Here is a 23,149-nt window from a genome sequence, read left to right on the forward strand (position 1 = left end):
AATGAGTTGTGCATTTGACTCAGTTATAGTAAATCATGTCAATTAGCATATAACCTCTTACAGTGTTAGCGATCTTTAAAAAGGATTGCAGGCAACTTCTGAACATGCAAGCTGGTTCTGTTTATTTCTCAGTCTTCGTAAACTTGGATATCATATTAATTTAAAAAAGTTTAAAACATAATTTACTGAACAGCCTGGTATTGCTAAATATTTTAGAATCACGGAAGAAAAAATATTATAGCATCTTACAGCATAGGAGGCTGCTACTTGGCTCACCATGCCTGTGCCAGCTCTTTGAAAGCTATCCAATTAAACCTACTCCCCCCGCCCTTTCCCCAAAGCCCTGCAAATCTTTCCTTTTCAAATATATATCCCGTGTGAAAGTTACTATTGAATCTGCTTCCACCGTCATTTTAGGCAGCGCATTCCAGATCATAACAACTCACTGCATTAAAAAATTTCTCCTCTCCTTCTTGCTTTTTTTTGCCAATTACCTTAAATCCGTGTCCTCCGGTTACTGACTCTTGACAGTGAAAATAGTTTCTCCTTATTTACTCTTCTCTTACTCTTATTTACCAGAACTCTTCCAAATTTTAAACACCTCTCTCAAATCTCTCCCCTTAACCTTCTCTGCCCCGTGGAGAACAATCTTAGCTTCTTGAGTCTCTCCACATAACTGAAGTCCCTCATCCCTGGAACCATTCTGGTAAATCTCTTCTGAACCCTCTCCAAGGCCTTGCCATCCTTCCTGAAGTGTGGTGCCTCGAATTGGACGCAATACTCCAGCTGAGGCCTAACCAGTGGAGGTTCTTTGCCTTTATATCCTATGCCTCTATTTATAAAGCTCCAGATCCTCTGTGTTTTTTGAACAACATTATCAAATTGCCCTGAGAAAGGTGTATATTTAATCATTGCTTCTGTGAAAGGTCCTTGCTTTTTCCTTTTCACCTCCAAACAGACCATCTTACACACTATTCCTGGTCCCCATGTTGAACTCAAGACTTGATGCACTGCTTCCAAATCGAACTCATTCTTTTCCAGGGCTTGAAAACTGAGGAACTGCTTACTTCCCTCAAACCTTCACTCCTCATATATAGACTTGTATATTGTTTCACACAGAGTTGTCAAACTCAGAATAATCTGCCGGCATGTAATGCGTAGTCGTATTCAAAAGGGAGCCGTGCAATTTCCTGCCAATGATAAGTTGGGTCTTGTATCTCCTGTCACCTGAAACTCATCGGATCACCTGGAGTTGTTGGAGGAAAACTTGCCAGAATCTGTTCCTAAATTTGGCCATAGTTTCTTTTACTCTATTTTTTGCCTTGCCCAGGAAGTTGCCTGACTTGGGAGACACGAAATGAGGGCCGGAATTTTACGGCACCCGAACGTGCAGGCTGGTGGTAGGGTGGGAGCCAAACAATTGAGTGGGAGGCTGTGGAGGCGTTCCCAACACGTTCCCATCTCCACTGAAACTTTACTCGGGGTGGCAGTGAGAAACGGTCCGCCCACCCCAGGCCAATCAAGGCCCTTAAGTGGCCAAGTAACTGCCACTAAAGGTCCTCCTCCCGCTGCTGCTGGTATTTTACCCGTGGCGGCGATCGACAAACGGCCCAAGAACCCCGCCTGCTAAAACAAGGGCATGGAGCGGGGGCGGGGGGTGCGTGGCCCTCTTGATCAGGCACTCTGTGCCCCATGGAGGGCCACCCTTGAAGCCTCAATTGCCCACAACACACAAAACTCTCCCCCCACCTCCCACCAATCAATCCCACCTTGTCTTGCTGGGGCCCAGCCTATTGTCCCCAGCGAGGCCACAAAAACTAACCTGAGTTCCGGGGCCGTCCTTCTTCTTGCTTCTGATGGCTGGGTGTAGTCCCAGCAGTGGCCACCAATCCTGGTGGCGCTGCTGGGACTAAGAGCTGGCCGGCAGCTCCATTGGTCGGAGGTGGGGTGGGGGCTTCCTGCCTCAAGGTGGTAGAAGTCCGGCCCAAGAACACTTAAGGGCCTGGGGAGCAAGAAATACCAGCGTGGGTCCCCAGGCCCAGTGGAGGCGGGCTCTCCACTGACTTTTCAGATGGGCCTCCCGCCCACCATAAAATTCCGGCCGAGATTGGGGTAGACAGTCTATGAGAGTTATACTATGCCGGGACATAATGGAGCAGTCTCGATAGACTGGATGGTCTTTTCCTGTTTTTCCCATGTTGGTATGAATTTTAAAACCCAAGTTTGGTGGCACCTATCCACTACTTCTTGATTTACCCCATCTTCTGTCCTACTGTTATCTACCTTTATGGTGCACTACACCCCTTGATCATTCATTTCAATAAAAAGAATGATCTCCAGCGTAAACCTTGTTGATCAGAATGGTCAAGTCGACCTCTCAACTTCTTTGATTTAAAAATGTTATTCCCTTTGATGGAGATCACTCTGAAAAAATGAATTCAGCTTAATGGCCTTGAAATTTGGGAGCCCTCATTTTTAACATGAAGGTTAAGTACCCTGTGCCAGAAAGATGAAGGTCAAGTTTCCTCACATAATAGGCATCAGACCTCACTGTCGTAGAGCCAGCACTACAATATCCAGCAGAAATATGATGGAAGATTGTGTGCAACTTCCTACTAAGCCATTTTGGCGCCTTAGGAGGCCATGGAGTGCATGAAAAATGGACACTGTGTATCCCAATTCTTGGCCAATGTTGTTAAATGAGACTGCAGTTCATTACTAATTGTAAATCATGTTTCTAAAATGCTGGTTAGTCTGCATTATAATTGAGAACCATTGGTTAAAAGCAGTCTGGAGGCACTCATCATGAGATTCTGCACTAGGACAGAAGCTTCAATAAGAAAGACTTGCATTTATATAGTGCCTTTTGTGATGTAATAACTGTTGTAATTTAGGAAATGCAGCAGCAAAATTTCACACAGTAAGCTCCCACAAACAGCACTATCATAATCTGTTTCAGTGATTTTGGTTGACAGGTAAATATATCTGCTAGGCTACTGGGGAGAACTGTCCTGCTGTTCTTCAAGTGCTATGGGATCTTTTGTGCCCACCAGTTTAAGGTCTCATCGAAATGATGGCTGCACCAACAGTGCTGCATTCCCTTGGCACTGTACAGCAGTGTCAGCCAAAACTTTGTGCTCAAGTCTCTGACAGAGAGGGCCTCAGTTCAATGGCTCATCCAAAAGATGACACCTATTGACAATGCAGAACCACCTCAGTACTACACTGGAGTCTCTGGAGTGGGGCTTGAACCCAGAACCTTCTGCCTCAGAGGCCAGAGTGCTACCCACTGAGTCAGAGCTGACACATGTAAGCAGCTTATGAAGTCACCGGAACATCACATCAGGACATCAAATTCAGAGGAGCTCTAAACAAAACATCTGCTCCTACACTGCCTCGAAGCAAAAGTTCCCAAATATAGACCTAGACAACCACAGAACAACAAAGCAACTGGTGAACGTATAGGTTTACCAAACATACCCCTTTAACATTTTATATAACCTGACATTTCATCACAGTACACTTCGCCTTTAAAATAAAACCCTATTCAAATTCTGCTTTTCCAATGAACGATTAATGACCGAGATGGAAGTAACTTCACCAGACTGCTCGTCAGTCCTGACAATTTATGGCCCTCCTGCTTATCTGGGTAAATGGAGCTTTCTAATGGCACTGCAGCCATGCGATGCTGAGCTAGTCAAGCTGTGCAGTGCAATCGGTTTTTGGTGGGACCCACGAACTGAGTTCTGCAGTTAGCTGTGACAGCTCAGGTTAATGGTTGGCTCAGTGACACATCAGTGCTTATTAATGGACTCCTTTCAACTTCATTACTGGGGCCCGGAGTGAGCTTTGATTAACTTGACAGCTCCGCTGTCTAACAGAATTATCGGCGGACTCCACCGAGTTAAGGATTTGGTGACCCATGAAGGTTACTCAACAGAACTGGTGACCCAGCTTTTGAAAAGGCTTCTGTTTTCCGTGAGAGAGAATAATAAATGAGCTACATAAAGAAAAGAAAGAACTTGCATTTAAACTGCCTTTCACGGCTTCAGGATGTTCCAAAGCACTTTACAGCCAATAAAGTGCTTTTGAAGTGTTGAACATAAAACATGAGAAATTGGAGCAGGAGTAGGCCATTCGACCCTCGAGCCTGCTCCTCCATTTAATGTCATCATGGCTGCTGCTTAACCTCAACTCCAATTTCCTGCCCAATCCCCATATCCCTTGATTCCCTTTGAGTCCAATAATTTATCACTCTCCGTTTTGAATGTACTCAACAATGGAGTATCCGCACCCTATGGGGTAGAGAATGCCAAAGATTCACAACCCTCTGAGTGAAGATATTTCTTCTCGTCTCAATTGGAAATGGCTGTCCCCTTATGCTGAATTTATGACACTGAGTTCTATGCTCTCCAGCCCAGTGAAAGACCCTCTCCATCTACCCTGTCAAGCCCTCTCAGAATCTTATATGTTTCAATGAGATCACTTTTCACTCTTCTAAACTCGAGAGTACAGGCCTATTTTACTCAATTTCTCCTCATAGGACAATCTCTTATCCCAGGAATCAATCTAGTGAACCATTGTTGTACTTTCTTGCATACTAGGAAATGCAGCAGTCAATTTGTGCACAGTAAGCTCCCACAAAAAGCAATGTGATAAAGACCATATGATCTTTGTTCAGTGACGTTGGTTGAGGGATAAATATTAGCTAGGACCCCAGGGAGAATTACCCTGCTTTTCTTCAAATAGTGCCACAGGATCTTTTACCTCCACCTGTATGGGCAGATGGGACCCCTGTTGACCATCTCATTTGGAAGACGCCAACCCCAAAAATGCAGCACTCCCTCAGTACTGCACTGGGAACGTCAACCTTGATTTCTGTACTCAAGTCTCTGGAATGGATCTTGAATCTACATCCTCCTGGCTCAGAGGCAAGAGTGCTACTGCTGAACCCTGGCTTTTATTAAGTGCCTTTCATAACCACAGAGCTTCCCAAAGTGCTTTTCAGCCTTTGAAATTCTTTTGAATATTCAGTTCTTTTCTGCGCTCCAGCTGGGATCTGATGCGAGTGCCGCTTGCATTCACATGTTGTGTCACCTCTCATCATGATCACTCACCTTGGCAAGTGCCAACCTTCTGAGGCGGAAGAAGGCCTCGCTCCTCTCATGAACTTGCCTCATCAGCATCTTCATGATATATCTGAAGACCTTGGGGCCCTGCTGGTGCTCGTATTGTCATAGAGTCATTATTACACACAGGAGGCACTTCAGCCCATCGAGTCTATGCTGGCTGTCTGTAGAGCAATATAATCAATTCCATTTCGCCCGCTCTATCCCTGTAACCTTGCAAGTTTATTTCCCTCAAGTGCCCATCCAACTTACTTTTGCAATCATTCATTGCCTTGACTTCCACCACCCTCGTAGATAACGAGTTCCAGGTTTCTTCCCAAGGGTCCACAGTTGTCATTTTGTGCTTCAACCTTTAAGAACCTGCAGCTGATTTCTCGCTTCCTGGTTGGTGAGATGGTTTGGAGAGGGCATATTGCACTGGCAGCTCATCTACCAACGAGGAGCTACATGAACAATTGGATAGGTTTCCCACCAACTACCCAGTGTGGGTCAAAATTGACCGCATAGACTGAGAACTGCAGCCTTATAATGGATCAAGACATTAATTATGTCACAGCTCGGTGGCAGCATTCTCACCTTGAAGTCAGAAGGTTATGGGTTAAAGCTCTGCTCCAGAGACTTTATAAGTTGAATTCATTTTAAATCCCTTCAGGGGAGTTCCCCAACAGCTCGGTCAATATTTATCACTCAACCAACATCACGAAACGCAGATTACCTGGTCATTATCGCATTGCTGTTTCTGGACCTTGCTGTGCGCAAACTTGCTGCCACATTTCCTACATTACAAAAGTGAGTACAATTCAAAAGTACTTCATTGGCTGCAATGTGTTTTGAGACATCCAGAGGTCAGAAAAGGCACTGTATAAATACAATTCTTCCTTTTGTCTTGTGTTAAACCCTTGTCAAAAAGTTACAGATTTAGGTCCCAGAAATACATTTTTGCCTTCAGAGACTTAAAACCCAGTTCTCTCAGACATAAACAGAAAGCTAAATGAAGCATCTAACACAATAGGTTTTCTCATGAGATTAAACCAACCGGACAAGCAGGTTGGACAATTAATCTTTATAAAGTGCTGCTACACATCCAAATTAATGGTTTATTAGTCAAAGTGCTATTGAAGAAAATGATTATCACAATCCAAACAATTTATTGGGTAACCAGGCAGAAAATGTACATTAAGGGCAGGTCGTCGAGCCAAAAGGATCGAATACAGCTTTAGGCTTCAATCTTATTGCATGAAATCTGCTTTTTCCCTATGATGGAGGCTGAGCCTCTTGTAGTTAAGCAGCAAATCATAGTAGAGAAATGCGTATGCTAATTTAATTGTTATGTTGCTGGGCTAGTGATCCGGAAGAATATTGAGGCAATAAAGGGGTATGGTAGTAAAGTGGTCATGTTACTGGATTACTAATCCAGGAGCCTAGACTAATGGTATGGCGACATGAGTTCAAGTCCCACCATAGCAGCTGGGGAATTTAAATTCAATTAATCAAATAAAATCTGGTATAAAAGGCTAGTATCATTAGTAGTGACCATGAAACCACAGGATTGTCGTAAAAACCCGTCATCTGGTTCACTAACACCCTTTAGGGAAGGAAATCTGCTGTCCTTATCCAGTCAGGCCTATATGTGTCTCCAGACCTACAGCAATGTGCTTGACTCTTAACTACCCACTGACATGGCCTAGCGTTGTATTCAGAAAGGTGCCTCACCACTATATTCACAAGGGCAATTAGGGATGGGCAATAAACGCTGGCCCTACCAGAGACGTCCACATCCTATGCATGAATGAAAAAAAGTAAAGCTCAGGTGCATGAGATGCTGCCTAGTATGAGGAAATACAAAAATGTGAAAAATTGGGGCTGTTTTCGTTACAACAGAGGAGATTACAGGGTGATTTAATGGAGCTATTTAAAATTACGAAGGGATGGGATAGAGTAAGTAAATTAAGACTGTTTCCAGTTGTTGAGTAGTGGAGAGTGAAGAGATAGAGATAAAATATGATATATGAAATTAAGGGCAGAGAGCAGGAGGGACTTTTATTTTTACACAGAGGACTGTGAGACTGGGGAATGATCTATCAGAGATGGGGATTAAAGCAGAACATGTTAACATTTACGAATAGGTTAGAGAGGTGGCTGAAGGAAAGTGAGACAAAGGGGAAAATGTAACAGGGTGGGTACATGGAATTAGAACGACTGCTGATGTGGAGGATAAACGCCAACTTGGACTGGTTGGGCCAAATGGCTTGATTCCATGTCATAATTTCTATGTAACTTTATGCTAGTATTGCATATCACAGAACAGATAATAGCTTATTCACTTATTTTTCTGAAAGAGGCACCAGGGATTTGACTGCATTAAATTCTTGAGGCCCCTCCATGCTTGAAGCACGTAGTGAGGCCCGATCTGGCAGGCCTGTGGCTGGAGGATAGGGAATTTGGCCACAAATTGGAGGAACATAGGAAGAGGAGTCAGCCATTCAGCCCCTCTAGCTTGCCCCACCATTCAGTGAGATCATGGCTGATCTGTACCTCAATTCCATTTACCCACTTTAGCTCCACATCCCTTGGTACTTTTAACCAACAATAATCTATCACAGTCTTTAAAATTTCAATTTACCCCTAGCCTCAAAGCTATTTGTGGGCAGCCAAGGGGGAGAATTCCAGATTTTTACACCCTTTGTATGACAAAGTGCTTCCTGATTTCATTCCTGAACGGCCGCTCTAATTTTAAGATGATGTTCTCTTGTTCTAGATTCCCGCACCAGAGGAAACACTTTCGCCTTTATCTACCCGACTGAATCCTTTTAACATTTTCAACATCTCTATCAGATCATCCCTCAATCTTCTAAACTCAAGGGAATACAAGCCAAGTTTATGCAACCCGTCCTCATAATGTAACCCTCACAGCCCCAGGATCATTCTGGTGAATCTTCTCTGTGACATGGCCAAGGCCAATATATTCTTCCTGAGGATATGGTGCCCCAAACTGAATATAGTACTCCAGATGGGGTCTGACATTTGTGCACAAGGTTTATTAAGGCTGCAGAAAATAGTCAAATTATAGGCCATTCCCATAAAAGGACTGAAGCGCCTGAACATCATTCCAGATATTTATGAGCCTGTTTGATGCAGTAACTTCAGGGAAGTCCTATGCAGTGGTGGGTTGGGGTGGGAGAGAGGGGAGATTTGAGCCAGGGTCACTCTCTCCTTTATACGCCCCACTCCCCACCCCGCCCTAACGTAAACCTCCAACAGCTTATTCCCCAAGCTGCTGGTCCAACAGTTTAAGGAAAAACACGCTCCACGGGCAGGTAGCAGCCCTTCACTGGCTGCTGGCAATGACTTTGCAGTGCCCAACTCCCAAAGTGAACCTTTCCTTTCCTCTGCTGCTTGCCAATGAAGTACTTCTGAAGTGGAGTCAATGTTGTAATGTAGGAATCGCAGCAGCCAATTTGCACACTGCAAGAACTCATACATAGCATTGAGATAATGACAAGAAAATCTGATTTAATTAGACTGGTAGTGGGATAAATGTTAGCCAGGATACTGGGAGAACTCCACTGCTGTTCTTCAAATAGTCCCATGGGATAATTTATAACCACCTGAGATGGCAGATGGGGCCTCAGTCTAACTTCACATCCGAAAGGCAGCACTTCTGACAACACAGCACTCCCTCACTACGACACCAAAGTGTCAGCCTGCATTATGCGCTCAAGGCTCTGGAGTGGGACTCAAACCCACAACCTTCTGACTCCGAGGTGAGAATACTGTCCACTGAGCCAAGGTTAACACATTAGTTGGCAGAAAGAGATGCAGTCAGCAAATACATTGCAATTGTAGCTTTGAAAATGGAAGTGTTAGCTTCCCAGCTCAACACTGGGGCATGGGTGAGGATGAACAGCACCAGCAGGTCCAGGGAGTTGTGCCAACTGGAAGCAGGCTAGGGTTCCATGGGTACAATTAATGGTGGGAAGTGGGAGCATTTGTGAGAACTGCTATTACAGTGATGGAAATAGGTCTGCGTTCTTAAGACATGGTAGAGTAATTGCAAGTTGCTCACGTCTTCTGTTTGCTCATTGGGAACATCTCTCAATGTCTGCACGTGTGTGCCCCTCATTTTTCAACCATTGGTTGTTTGCTTAGGGAGACATAAATGCCTGGTTTTACAAAAGAAAGGGAGAATGTCTGTTTTTCTCTAATTAATAAACTGCTAACAAAGTCACATTAACATGTAGCTTTGAAACATGTAGTTTCGAGATTGTAATTGTCTTTCAATGTTAATTATGGAGAAAACCCTTAGGTGGTGGCAGTGAGGGCTGAGGCAGGAAGGACCTGGTGGGGTGGGTGGGGGAGACCCATGGCTTTGGGATGTGTCCATGAAGGCTGGGGCAGTGCCAGGAAGTGGTGCAGACAAGGCTGCAGTGGTAGGAGAGACCCAAGGCAGGGAGGCTATGTGGCTGCGGCAAACTAAACGAGAAGTAAATTCTAATGGCTAAATAAAGGTAAAATGAATCTTACCTGCAGGAGGTATGGAAATCAGAACAAAAGATGCATAGGAGATTAATAAATCAGGAATGCCCTGTCTGAGAGAGTGGTGGAAGCAGATTTAATAGTAACTTTCGAATGACAATTGAATACATGGTTTTAAAGCATGGAGAAAGAGCAGAGGAGTGGAACTAATCAGCACAGGCATGATGGGCCGAATCCAACTGAGGCCCAGATGTTATCCAGCACAAAGATGTAGCTTTTGTTCCCTTCCTTCTGGGCAGCTGATCAGCTGGTAGGTTCAGGGGAATTGAAAAAATGTATAGAATGGGTTTTCCCAGCAGGAGCACAGAGGAGTGACATACAGCTGTCTGGACCTGAATAGAATCATAACAGCACAGGAGGAGGCCATTTGGCCCGTTGTATCTAAGTTGGCTCCCCTGCCCTTTCCCTGTAGCCCCGCAATTTTTTTTCCCTTCTGGTGCTTATCCAATGTGCCTTTAAAAGCCCCGATTGAATCTGCCACCACCACACTCTCAGGCAGCACATTTCAGATCCAAGCCACTCGCTGTGTAAAAAAAGATTTTCATGTCGCTGTTGTTTCGTTTGCCAATCATCTTAAATCAGTGTCCTCTGGTTCTCGCCACTTCTGCCAATTGGAACAGTTTCTCCCTATTTCTTCCGTCTAGACCCCTCATGATTTTGAACACCTCTATCAAATCTCCTCACAATCTTCTCTTCTCTAAGGAGAACGGCCCAGTTTTTCCCGTGTATCCACGTAACTGAAGTCCCTCATCGCTGGAACCATTCACATAAATTTCTTCTGGATCCTCTTGCAAGTCTTCACATCCTCCTTAAAGTGCGGGGGGTGTCCAGAATTGGGCACAATACTTCAACTGAGGCCAAATCAGTGCGTTATAAAGGTTTGTCATAACTTCCTTGCTTTTGTACTCTATGCCTCAAGTTATAAACCCAGGATCCTCTATATCTTTCTAACCACTTTCTCAACCTGCCCTATCACCTTCAACGATTTATGCACATATATCTCCAGGTCTCTGTTCCTGCACCCACATTACAATTGTATCCTTTACTTTATATTGTTTCTCCTTGTTCTTCCTCCATAAATGTATCCCTTCACACTTCTCTGCATTAAATTTCATCTGCCATGTCTCTGCCCATTCCACTAGCCTGTCTGTGTCCTCTTGAAGTCTACCACTAACCTCTTCACTTTTTTTTTTAATTCATTCATGGGATGTGGACGTCACTGGCCAGGCCAGCATTTATTATCCATCCCTAATTGCCCTTGAGAAGGTGGTGGTGAGCTGCCGTCTTGAACCGCTGCAGTCCTTGTGAGGTAGATATACCCACACCCACAGAAGGGAGTTCCAGCATTTTGACCCAGTCACAGTGAAGGAACGGCGATATAGTTCCAAGTCAGGATGGTGTGTGACTTGTTCACAATATTTCAAAATTTTATGCCTTCTGCAAATTTTGAACTAGTGTCCTGTACACCCAAGTCTATGTCATTAATATGGATCAAGAAAAGTAGTGGTCCTCCAGTCTGAAAAACAATCATTCACAACTACTCTCCATTTCCTCTCACTCTGCCAATTTTGTATCCAGGCTGCCACTGTCCCTTTTATTTATGAGCTCTAACTTTGCTGACAAGCCTGTTATGTGGCACTTTATCAAAAGCCAATTGAAAGTCCATGTACAGTTCATTAACCATCTCCATTAATCAAAAAACTCAATCAATTTAAACATGACTTGCCTTTAACAAATACATGCCGGCTTTCCTTAATTAATCCATACCTTTCCAAGTGAGTGCTAATTTTGTCCTAAATTTTTGTCTCTAAAAGCTTTCCCACTGAGGTTAAACTGACTGGCCTGTAGTTGCTGGGCCTATCCTTACACCCTTTTTTAAACGAGGGTGTAACATTTGCAATTCCCTTGTCCTCTGGCACCACTCCTGTATCTAAGGAGGATTGGAAGATTATGGTCAGTGTCTCCACAATTTCCACTCTTACTTCCCTCAGCATTCTCAGATGCATCCCATCTGGTCCTGGTGACTTAACAACTTTAAATGCAGCCAGTCTTTCCAATACCTCCTCTTCATCAATTTTTAGCCCATCCAGCATCTCAACTACCTCCTCCTTCACTATGACTTTGGCAACATCTTCTTCCTTGGTAAAATCAGATGCAAAGTACTCATTTAGTATCTCAGCCATGCCCTCTACATCCATCCTTTTTGGTCCCTAATTGTCCCACTCTTCCTTTTACAACCCTTTTACTATTTATATGCCTATAGAAGACTTCTGGAATCCCTTTTAAGTTAGCTGCCAGTCTCTTCTCATACTCTGCCTTTATTTCCTTTTTCATATCCCCTCTGAATTTTCTATATTGAGCTTGGTTCTTAACCTGGTTATCAATTTAACATCTGCCATACGCGCACTTTTTCTGCTTCATCTTACTCTCCATCTCTTTCGTCATCCAGGGAGCTCTGGCTTTGATTGCCCTACCTTTCCCTCACGTGGGAATGTACCTGAACCATCTCCTGTTTAAAAGACAGCTCATTATTCTGTTACAGTTTTGCCTGCCAATCTTTGATTCCAATTTACCTGTGACAGATCCATTCTCATCCCACTAAAATTGGCCCTTCCCCAATTAATTATTTCTACTCTAGATTGCTCCTTGTCCTTTTCCATAGCTAAACTGAACCTTATAATATGATCACTGTTTCCTCAATTTTCCCCTACTGACACTTGATCCAATTGACCTACCTCATCCCCCAGAACCAGATCCAGCAATGCCTCTTTCCTCATTGGGCTGGAAACATACTGATCAAGAAAATCTTCCTGAATGCAATTCAGAAACTTCTCTGCTTTAGGGGTTGCCAACTCTCCAGGAACTAAAGATTAATCTGCTGCAAGCAAACACAGTTGAAAAATCATAGTGGTATTAAATATTACTTTATTAATGAAAATATTGGAGATGGGGAAAAAATCTGTTTCAGCGGACTGTTAGAGGTGGGAAGTCATTTCATGAAAGCTTCAGGAATACATCTTATTCGAGTTGGCAGCCCCACATTCACTGTCAAGCCAAGTTTCCACTCTGGAAGCTGTTTTTTCCCCAACTTTGATGGGTCTTCATGGGCCTCCTGTTAAATAGTTTTGTTTAGTTTAGTTTCGGGATACAGCACTGAAACAGGCCCTTCGGCCCACCGAGTCTGTGCCGACCATCAACCACCCATTTATACTACTAATCCCATATTCCTACCCCATCCTTTGATATATTATTGTACCATAGTCTACACACGAACTTATGAAACTTGACTATGGCTCACAGATTTAATGGCAAATCAGCTCATTTTACTGAAAACTACAGGAGGCGATTAAAGGGAATTGGATAAATGCCTGAAGGGGAGAATGTGGGGGGATATGGGGAAAAGGCATGGATAGCACTTGCAAAGAGCCAGCACAGGCACGACGGGCCAAATGTTCTCCTCCTGTTGAAATGTAGGAAACACAGCAGCTAATGTGTGCTCAGCAAAGTCCCACAAACAGAATGTGATAAATGACCAGATAATGTGTTTTAGTGATGTTGGTTGAGTGATTAATATTCGCCGGGACACTGGGGAGAACGCCTCTGCTCTTCTTCAAAACAGTGCCATGGGACCTATTACGTCTACCCGAGGGCAGATAGATCCAAAAGACAGCACCTCTGACGGTGTAGCATTCCCTCATTGCTGCACTAGTGTCAGCTTAGTGCTGAACAACTTTTGATCATAGCCACCACTCCCATTTTCTTGGATAACAGGTGCTAGTAATGGTTCTGCTGTAATCATCTATACTTCCTCAGGACACATCTTTTTTTTTTAGATTAGATTAGAGTTACAGCACTGAAACAGGCCCTTCGGCCCACCGAGTCTGTGCCGACCATCAACCACCCATTTATACTAATCCTACACTAATCCCATATTCCTACCAAACATCCCCACCTGTCCCTATATATTTCCCTACCACCTACCTATACTAGTGACAATTTATAATGGCCAATTTACCTACCAACCTGCAAGTCTTTTGGCTTGTGGGAGGAAACCGGAGCACCCGGAGAAAACCCACGCAGACACAGGGAGAACTTGCAAACTCCACACAGGCAGTACCCAGAATTGAACCCGGGTCCCTGGAGCTGTGAGGCTGCAGTGCTAACCACTGCGCCACTGTGCCACTGTTCATCCAAAACTTTGCTGCCCATATCCTAACTCACACCAAGTCCAGTTCACCCACTAACCCTGTGCTCGCTAACCTACATTGGGTCCTGCCTGGTCCAGTAACACCTCCTCCAGTTTTACATTCCTCCAAATCTGGCCTCTTGAGCATCCCAATTAAAATTACCCCATCATTGGTGGCTGTGCCTTCCACTGCTGAGACCCCAAGCTCTGGAATTCCTTCCCTAAACCTGTCTGCCTCTCTACCTCTGATAACATTCCTGTGAAGTGCCTTGGGGTGTTTTACTATGTTAAAGGCACTATATAAATGCAAGTTTTTGTTATTTCTTCACTTGCTCCATTACCACCCTCTTTTGCCTCATCCCATCACCTCTTTTGTCATTTAAATCACTACCTCCTTCCACTTAATCACGAGTCTTTTGTTCTTTCCTCTCACCGCCACCTCACCATTCCCCTCGCCACCTACACCCACCCCCCACCCCCCTGACTCTCTCCTTGCTCAAAAACTGTTAAATCTCTAACTTTCAATTCTCTTGGAAGGTCATTGACCTGAAAACTGAACTTTGTTTCTCTCCACAAATGCTGCTGTTTTCTCTCAAATAACTGCGAATCCATTTTACAACCACTATCGATGGGAACTCGCAGCTAGGGAGTTTGCTGCTGTTTCTAACTGCTCTGGGTGACTGTACTGTACCCTGTATTCAACAGCGACATCTACAGCTTAATATGAGGAATGTTGCTTCAGAAACCACAAATGCAAAATTATAGAAATATGTTACAATAGAGGATGAAAAAAATGAAGTGGAATTAATATTGAAAGAAAGAACTTGCATTTACACCGCCTATTTTTCATGACAAAGCTTCACAATTAATGCAGTACTTCTGAAGTGTAGTCACTGTTGTAATGTAGGAAGTGCAGCAGATAATTTGTGCACAGCAAGGTCCCACAAACAGCAAAGTGATAACGACTAGATAATCTGTTTCAGTGATGTAGAGGGATAAATATTGGCCAGGACACCGGGAAGAACTCTCCCACTCTTCTTTGAAATAGTGACATGGGATTGGTGACATCCACCCGAAGGGGCAGACAAGGTTTAACATCTTATCTGACAGTGCTGCATACTCTTAATACTGCACTGGAGTGAAGAGTGGAGTGAAGTCTAGTTCAGGCCTCTGAAGTGGGTCTTGAACCCGCAACTTTCTAACTTAGAGGAGACAGTGGTACCACTGAGCTACAGCTGGTCGCACACCTTCCGGTGAACAACAACTCTGGGGTCGGTCACTGACATCACTGGAGTGAGGAGTTTTGGTAGGAAAAAACAAGGAGAGGCAATATAAAATAAATGGTACAATTTTAAAGGGGGTGCAGAACAGAGAACTGGAGGTGTATGTACACAAATCTTTGAAGGTGGCAGGACTATTTGAGAAGGCCATTAATAAGCATATGGGATCCCTTAGGTTTATTAATAGAGGAATAGAATACCAAAGCAAGGAAGTTATGCTAAAGTTCTATAAAACACGAGTTAGGCCTCAACTGTAGTAGTGCAGCCAATTCTGGGCATCACACTTTAGTAAGGATGTCAAGCACCTCAAGAGGGTGCAGAAGAGATTTACTAGAATGGTACCAGGCATATATTATTTGGTATACTATACATACATATCATACACTGTGTGCTTGTGTGTATATATCTATTAAGATACAAGATTAATCATCTTAAGGGACAGATTAACAGCCAATATGTTAGACAGACTTGGCTAATCTATCTACTTGGACATGATGCCATGAATGGTGTGTGTTGAGGAGTCAGGGCATACAATCACAAGTGGCTTGTCTAACAACTCAAAGGGACAAAGTCTCCTTGATTATGAACTCAGGTCATGTCATTTCTGGAGGTGAGCAGTCACTTCCTACAAACCTACCCAAATGTGGTCACTTGCAGTAGATCTCGGAAAATCTTCTTCGCTGTTGTTGTGTCGGACTGATTGTATCGTGCTCTTCCTTGGAAGGGAGAACAAACCCTTCACTGGAGCATGGCTTCGGCTACGAGTGGCCAAACAGGTAAAACCAGTACCTCGAAAAATTAACAGTAGGTACAGGTTTAAACATCCTTCCTAAGGAACAGTTGTGCTAGCTGCACTAAACAACAACTTGCATTTATATAGTGCCTTTAATGGAGCAAAATGTACCAAGGAGTTTCACAGGAGTAAAACTTGACACCAAGTCACATTAGGAGATATTAGGACAGGTGACCAAAGGCTTGGGTCACGGAGGGAGGTTTAAGAAGTGTCTTAAAGGAGGAGAGTCAGAGAGGTTTAGGGAGGGAATTCCAGAGCTTAGGGCCTACATAGCTGAAGGCATGGCCACCAACGGAAATCAGGGATGTTCAAGAGGTCAGAATTGGAGGAGTGCAAGGAGAGTTGTCCATTAAACTTGGTACGGTAGTTTTTCACTGACCCTTTCAATGAATCTCTCTGGATTCCTTCTTTATGACAGACTACCTAATCTAACAAGATAGGCTTTATACTTTCCCAAAAATACCAATCCCTCACTCAAATCTCTGTAGTGTGACTTGAACCCACGGCCTTTCAGACTCAAGAGGCGAGGTGTTACCAATGAACCACAACTGACATATACACACACACATATTTTACATATGAAAGATTCATATTTATTTTCATACACCCACTGCTTAAAAAATGCACATTAAACTAACAAAAAAGTGCTAAGGAATTCCCTCTAAATACCACCAGAGGGCAGCAAACTCTTGCTATTGAAGGGCACTTCAGTTCGACAACTCTCTGACAGTCCCTCCTGAGTACTCCAAAAGAGGTTCAAGGAGAAGCAGGGGTCTTGGTAGGTCTCCCACACTCATGAAGCTTATTCAAGCGAGACAGTCAGGCAGTGAAACAAATTGTTGGTCAGAATAAGGCCTGCAGCTAACAGGAGATTAAATTGAGAGAGACCACTGATTAATACTCAAATATTCTCTTAGCCAACAGAGTTAGAACCAATTATATGCAAATTCAAGAGTAGCAAGTCCTGGCATGAACAATATATTTTGCTGGAAGAGGTTGCACTTCTCTGTCTCATCAGTTTAACCTGCAGCAAGTTCACATCACCTAATGATCCATTTCCTCTTCTCTAAAACACAATGTTTTATTTTTTGGTATCGGTAAAATCACTGGCTTGCAACCGCACCCCCTCCAACGGTAAATGGTGCTGCTTGATGTGGAAATGGGCCATACAACAACAGCACATTTTTATGGAGTAAAACGGCTCCAGGCACTTTGCAGAAGAGTAATGAAACAGGGCGGCGCAGTGGTTAGCACCGCAGCCTCACAGCTCCAGCGACCCGGGTTCAATTCTGGGCACTGCCTGTGTGGAGTTTGCAAGTTCTCCCTGTGTCTGCGTGGGTTTTCTCCGGGTGCTCCGGTTTCCTCCCACAAGCCAAATAGGTAGGTGGTAGGGAAATATAGGGACAGGTGGGGATGTGGTAGGAATATGGGATTAGTGTAGGATTAGTATAAATGGGTGGTTGATGGTCGGCACAGACTCGGTGGGCCGAAGGGCCTGTTTCAGTGCTGTATCTCTAAAACTAAAACTAAAAACTAAAATATGACACCGAGCCACATCAGGAGATATTAGGACAGCTGACCAAAACCTTGGTCAAAGAGGTAGGTTTTAAGAAACATCTTAAAGAAAGTGTCGGAGATGCTATTTTTCAGATGAGCTGTTAAACTGATGCCCTGTCTGTTCTCTAAGGTGGGCATCAAAGATCCCATGAAGATCAGGGAAGTTCTCCCCAGTGTCCTGGTCAATATTTATCCCTCAACCACCATCAAAAAAACAGATTACCTGGTCATCATCACATTGCTGTTTGTGGTGGGGCTTGCTGTGAGAAAACTGGCTGCTGCCTTTCCTACATTAAAACAGTGACCAGACTCCCAAAGTATTTCATTGGATATAAAGCTCTTTGGAACTTCCTGAGGTCATGAAAGGCGCTACATAAATGAAAATCTTTCTTTTTTCTCCTGAGTGCTTTTTTTTTTAAAAACTGTAGTCACTGTTGTAACGTAGGACAAGTTCTTCATTCTTTGAATTGTTTTTGTTTTGCAAATTTTATGGGGGGGATGTTAATGCTGTTGATAGTTCAGGGATTCCGTGTCAACATCAAGTACCTGGAGGTCAGATATACCACTCTCCGATCCAGAATAAAATTCCCCAAACTTGCTCCAACAAAACACCTCAGCCCCAAATTAAGCAGCGCGACCCCGTACTGTACCCATGTGGCATCTTTCCCTTTCCTACACCAGTCATCTGCTGGTCTTCAAAGGACAATTGTAAAATCTCGTGCCAATCAGTGCTAAATGCAAGCCAGCTTTGTACTAAGTGACTGGGCTGAGAAGCCAAAACTCATTTTACATCAAAACCTTTAAAGCTGGAAGAGGCCAGCTCTTCATTTTAATCTTTGACAATAAGTATTAATCAAGTTTTAGTCGGATTGGTTAGCAAAACACACTCGCATGGAAATCATGATGAATTGCCCCTGCTAACAAATTCCGGCTATAACAGGCAAAGTAAATTCCCCCCTCACAGGTATCTGTGGCACTAACAGGCAATTATTGGAGAGTCACTGGCAGACAGCAAGTCTCATGTTCAACCCTTCCATAGCTTCACCCCGCCCTACCTCTGTAACCTCCTCCAGTTCTACAACTTTCCGAGATCTACCTCTGTGCTCCTCCAACTCTGGCCTCTTCTTCACCTTCCACTCCTTTTGGCCCACCATTGGCAGCCGTGCCTTCAACTGTCTTGGCCCCAACCTTTGGAATTTCTCCTTTAAACCTCTTCACATTTCCTCCTTTACCACTTTGACTAAGCATCTGGCCACCTGTCCTAATGTCGTCGGCAATGGCTCGCTGGCAACATTTGATCTAATTATGCTCCTGTGAAGCACCTTGGGGTGTTTTACTAAGTTAAGGTGTTATATAAATGCAAGTTGTTGTCTGGCAGATAGGATAGGTTGATGGCGACCTGCAGCTCCTTTACTAGCCTCACTGGCTGATGATCTAATTTGGTAATGAGGCTAAGTTTTTGTTTTTAAACATTGCTGCCTGTTTCAACCACACTAGGACACGCACCTAAATCTGGGAATTCTTCATCAGCCGTGGGCTTTTAATGAAGACTGCACTCTGTCATGCAGTGTGCTCCACTTCAAAGAATCATACAGCACTGAAAGAGGTCATTCTTTCCTCATAACCCCGCAAATTTTCCATTTTGAAATATTTATTCAATTCCCCTTTGAAAGTTACCGTGGAATCTGCTTCCACCACCCTTTCAGACAGTGCATTCCAGATCAGAACATTCTCCTCCTCTGGTTCCTTTGCCAATTATTTCAAACTATATAAAGAGCAAGAGGGTAGCCAGGGAAAGGGTTGGCCCACTCAAGGACAGCGGAGGGAATCTATGTGTGGAGCCAGAGGAAATGGGTGAGGTACTAAATGAGTACTTTGCATCAGTATTCACCAAAGAGAAGGACTTGGTGGATGATGAGTCTAGGGAAGGGAGTGTAGATAGTCTGGGTCATGTCGATATCAAAAAGGAGGTGGTGTTGGGCATCTTTAAAAACATTAAGGTAGATAAGTCCCCAGGGCCTGATGGGATCTACCCCAGAATACTGAGGGAGGCAAGGGAGGAAATTGCTGGGGCCTTGACAGAAATCTTTGTATCCTCATTGGCTACAGGTGAGGTCCCAGAGGACTGGAGAATAGCAAATATTGTTCCTTTGTTTAAGAAGGGTAGCAAGGATAATCCAGGAAATTACAGGCTGGTGAGCCTTATGTCAGTGGTAGGGAAATTATTGGAGAGGATTCTTCGGGACAGGATTTACTCCCATTTGGAAACAAATGGACTTATTAGAGAGAGGCAGCATGGTTTTGTGAAGGGGAGGTCGTGTCTCACTAACTTGATCAAGTTTTTTGAGGTAGTGACGAAGATGTTTGACGAAGGAAGGGCAGTGGATGTTGTCTACATGGACTTAGGTAAAGCTTTTGACAAGGTCCCTCAAGGCAGACTGGTAAAAAAGGTGAAGTCACACGGGATCAGAGGTGAGCTGGCAAGATGGATACAGAACTGGCTCGGTCATAGAAGACAGAGGATAGCAGTGGAAGGGTGCTTTTCTGAATGGAGGGATGTGACTAGTGGTGTTCCGCAGGGATCAGTGCTGCGACCATTGCTGTTTGTAGTATATATAAACGATTTGGAGGAAAATGTAGCTGGTCTGATCAGTAAGTTTGCGGATGACACAAAGGTTGGTGGAGTTGTGGATAGTGATGAGGATTGTCAGAGGATACAGCAAGATATAGATCGGTTGGAGACTTGGGCAGAGAAATGGCAGATGGAGTTTAATCCGGACACATGTGAGGTAATGCATTTTGGAAGGTCTAATACAGGTGGGAAGTATACAGTAAATGGCAGAAGCCTTAGGAGTATTGACGGGCAGAGAGATCTGGGCGTACAGGTCTACAGGTCACTGAAAGTGGCAACGCAGGTGGATAAGGTAGTCAAGAAGGCATTGGTCGGTGCATAAGAGTATAAAAATTGGCAAATCATGCAGCTGTACAGAACCTTAGTTGGCCACCTTTGGAATATTGCGTACAACTCTGGTCGCCACGCTACCAGAAGGATGTGGAGGCTTTGGAGAGGATACAGAAGAGGTTTACCAGGATGTTGCCTGGTCTGGAGGGTATTAGCTACGAGGAGAGGTTGGATAAACTCGGATTGTTTTCACTGGAACGACGGAGGTGGAGGGGCAACATGATAGAGGTTTACAAAGTTATGAGCAGCATGGATAGAGTGCATAGTCAGAAGCTTTTTCCCAGGGTGGAAGGGTCAATTACTAGGGGACAAAGGTTTAAGGTGCGAGGGGCAAAGTTTAGAGGGGATGTGCGAGGCAAGTTTTTTTTACACAGAGGGTGGTGAGTGCCTGGAACTTGCTGCCTGGGGAGGTGGTGGAAGCAGGTATGATAGCGACGTTTAAGAGGCATCTTGACAAATACATGAATAGGATGGATACGGACCCTGGAAGTACAGAAGGTTTTAGTTTAGACTGGCATCAAGATCAGCGCAGGCTTGGAGGGCCGAATGGCCTGTTCCTGTGCTGTACTGTGCTTTTGTTCTGGTTATTGATCCTCCTGCCAGGGGAATCAACTTTTCCCTATCTTCTCGATCAAAACCTCTCAATTTTAAACACCTCTATTAAATCACTCCTTAACCTCTTCTGCTCAAAGGAAAACCACTCCCATGTCCCAATGCACTTAAATATGAAAGACAAGTGTGTAATTTATTCAATATTAAATGTACATTGGACCTGAGGCCCACAGTTCTTACAGCAGTTGCAAGGCCTGATCCGTGTAAACTACGTATCAAGCAATTGCGCCCCTAGAGGATTAAACACCAATCTCTTTGCATAATTCACATGTCAGGCTGTTCTGGGAAGCCTTAATCATCCTCTGTGAAACTGCAGCAACAAAATTCATCCATCCTTCTCAGAAATCTTCACACTACTGCGGGGTGGGGAATGGACTCTTTGGGTTAATGCAGCATCTCGGAGCGAGCGTGGGTCCAGCCATCCTATTCCACAGTACAGTTAAAACATTGGTAGTGCAAGAATGCACTGGTTTGGGAGTATTTCATGGAAGTAAAACCTGCTCTGGTGGAGGGGATGAGGGGGCCAGGGAGCCACCTCCAGCATGACCCACACAGCCAGTACTCCATGGTTAGGGTCTACACAGACAGCAAATTAAAACCTTTTCTTTATCTGCAGATAAGGAGGAAGCTTCACACGATAAAACAACTTTTGTCAATCAGCTCAGTTAGACGATTCTCAGCCATCTCCTGGTCCCGCTCCTGCGCGAGACTCTCACTCAGCACATGTGGAATTCACCTCACCTTCTGCAGGGGTTGGGCGCACATGCCTGTGAGAGTTGAAAGGCGCCTGCTGGATGGGAATCTCCCCTGTAAACGGCTGCTTCATTCCACCTCCCTGGTGCCAGCTTCTCGCCTGTTACTTTGCCTCTTGCCCTATCTCCAGATTTAGAAGGTCCCCAAGGACTTTGTGCATCCACCTGCACCTCATCGGGGGCAGCTCCTCATACATGTCAAAGCCGCAGGGTGACTCCACATTGGGCAGCTTGAAGTGAAGCAGGTGCCTTCTTAGCGCCTAGACAGGAAAGAAGGAAATAACATGCATTTATGTCTTTCACTACCTCAAGACATGTCAAAGGGCTTTACAGCCAATGTTGAAGCATAGTTACTGTTACAATATAGGAAATGCAGCAGCCAATTTGTGCACAGCAAGATCACACAAACAGCAATGTGATAATAACTAGGTAACCTGTATTTTTTTCGTTAGGTGTTGAAGGCTAAATGTTGGCAAGGACTCCCCTGTTCTTCAAAATAGTGCCACGTGATCTTTTAAATCCATCTGAGAGGGCAGACGGTGTCACGACTTAATGTCTCATCTGAAAGACGGCACCTCTGGCAGTGCAGCATTCCCTCAGTACTGCACTGCAATTTCAGCCTAGATTCTGTTCTCATAGCTCGAGGGTGGGTCTGAAACTTATAACCATCTAGCTCAGAGGCTAAAGCAATGTTAATCAAGACCAGAGGGCCCCAATCTACAAAGTCCCATGCAAGGACTGCTCTTGAGCATGCTGAAATACACTGCACCACCGTGTAAGAAAGTAGGAGTTCCAATCATATGAACAATCATGGACAGTAAAAGAACTTCTGGTCTGCCAAGTACGTCTCATTGTGATGCCTTGTGCAGTGCAGATTCCCCAACCCACTTGAAAGCCACCCAATCTCCTGGCAAAGGCAAAAGAGGTGATCTCCGCCCCAGCCAGACACACATCCTGGAATTAGCGTCCACCACCCAAGACAGCAGCTGTTCCCGAGGTCCATTATTCTCTGGGAAATCAACCACTTCCCGATATTTAACCTAGATTTGGCCTAATACAACTTACAGTTGTGATGTCAGCCTCCCTAGCCTACTTAATCGGAACAAACTGTCTACTCAACCTGTCTATTCCCTTCATCACCTTATAAAATCACGATCAGATCACCCCTAAGTCTATGTTTCTCAAAAGTGTAGAGTCCCAAATCTATTAGCCTATCTCGATAACTAAGAGGCTTTATACTAAGAATTAGTCTTGTGGCCCTCCACAGCAAACTTTCCTAAAGCCTCAATATCACCCACCATGCAAGGAGATCAAAAAATAGGACCCAGTGTTCCAAGTGAGG

The 23,149-nt window shown here is 44.3% G+C and overlaps 1 protein-coding gene across 5 annotated transcripts in view; it reads right to left on the bottom strand.

The window, feature by feature from the left end:
• Positions 1-12,760: 12,760 nt before the first annotated feature.
• Positions 12,761-23,149, bottom strand: part of rpap1 (RNA polymerase II associated protein 1) — a 137,204-nt gene continuing 126,815 nt past the window's right edge. For 3 of the 5 annotated variants that reach the window (XM_068039612.1, XM_068039613.1, XM_068039611.1), the window contains one exon: positions 16,470-22,067. In XM_068039612.1, the coding sequence (XP_067895713.1) occupies positions 21,912-22,067 (156 nt within the window). In that variant the 3' untranslated portion in view covers positions 16,470-21,911. Of the gene's footprint in view, positions 12,778-16,469; positions 22,068-23,149 lie in introns of those variants that run through there. The other 2 variants (XR_010975739.1, XR_010975738.1) reach the window with 2 other exon arrangements.

Source organism: Heterodontus francisci, chromosome 9 (assembly GCF_036365525.1).
Source record: "Heterodontus francisci isolate sHetFra1 chromosome 9, sHetFra1.hap1, whole genome shotgun sequence".
NCBI lineage: Eukaryota > Metazoa > Chordata > Chondrichthyes > Heterodontiformes > Heterodontidae > Heterodontus > Heterodontus francisci.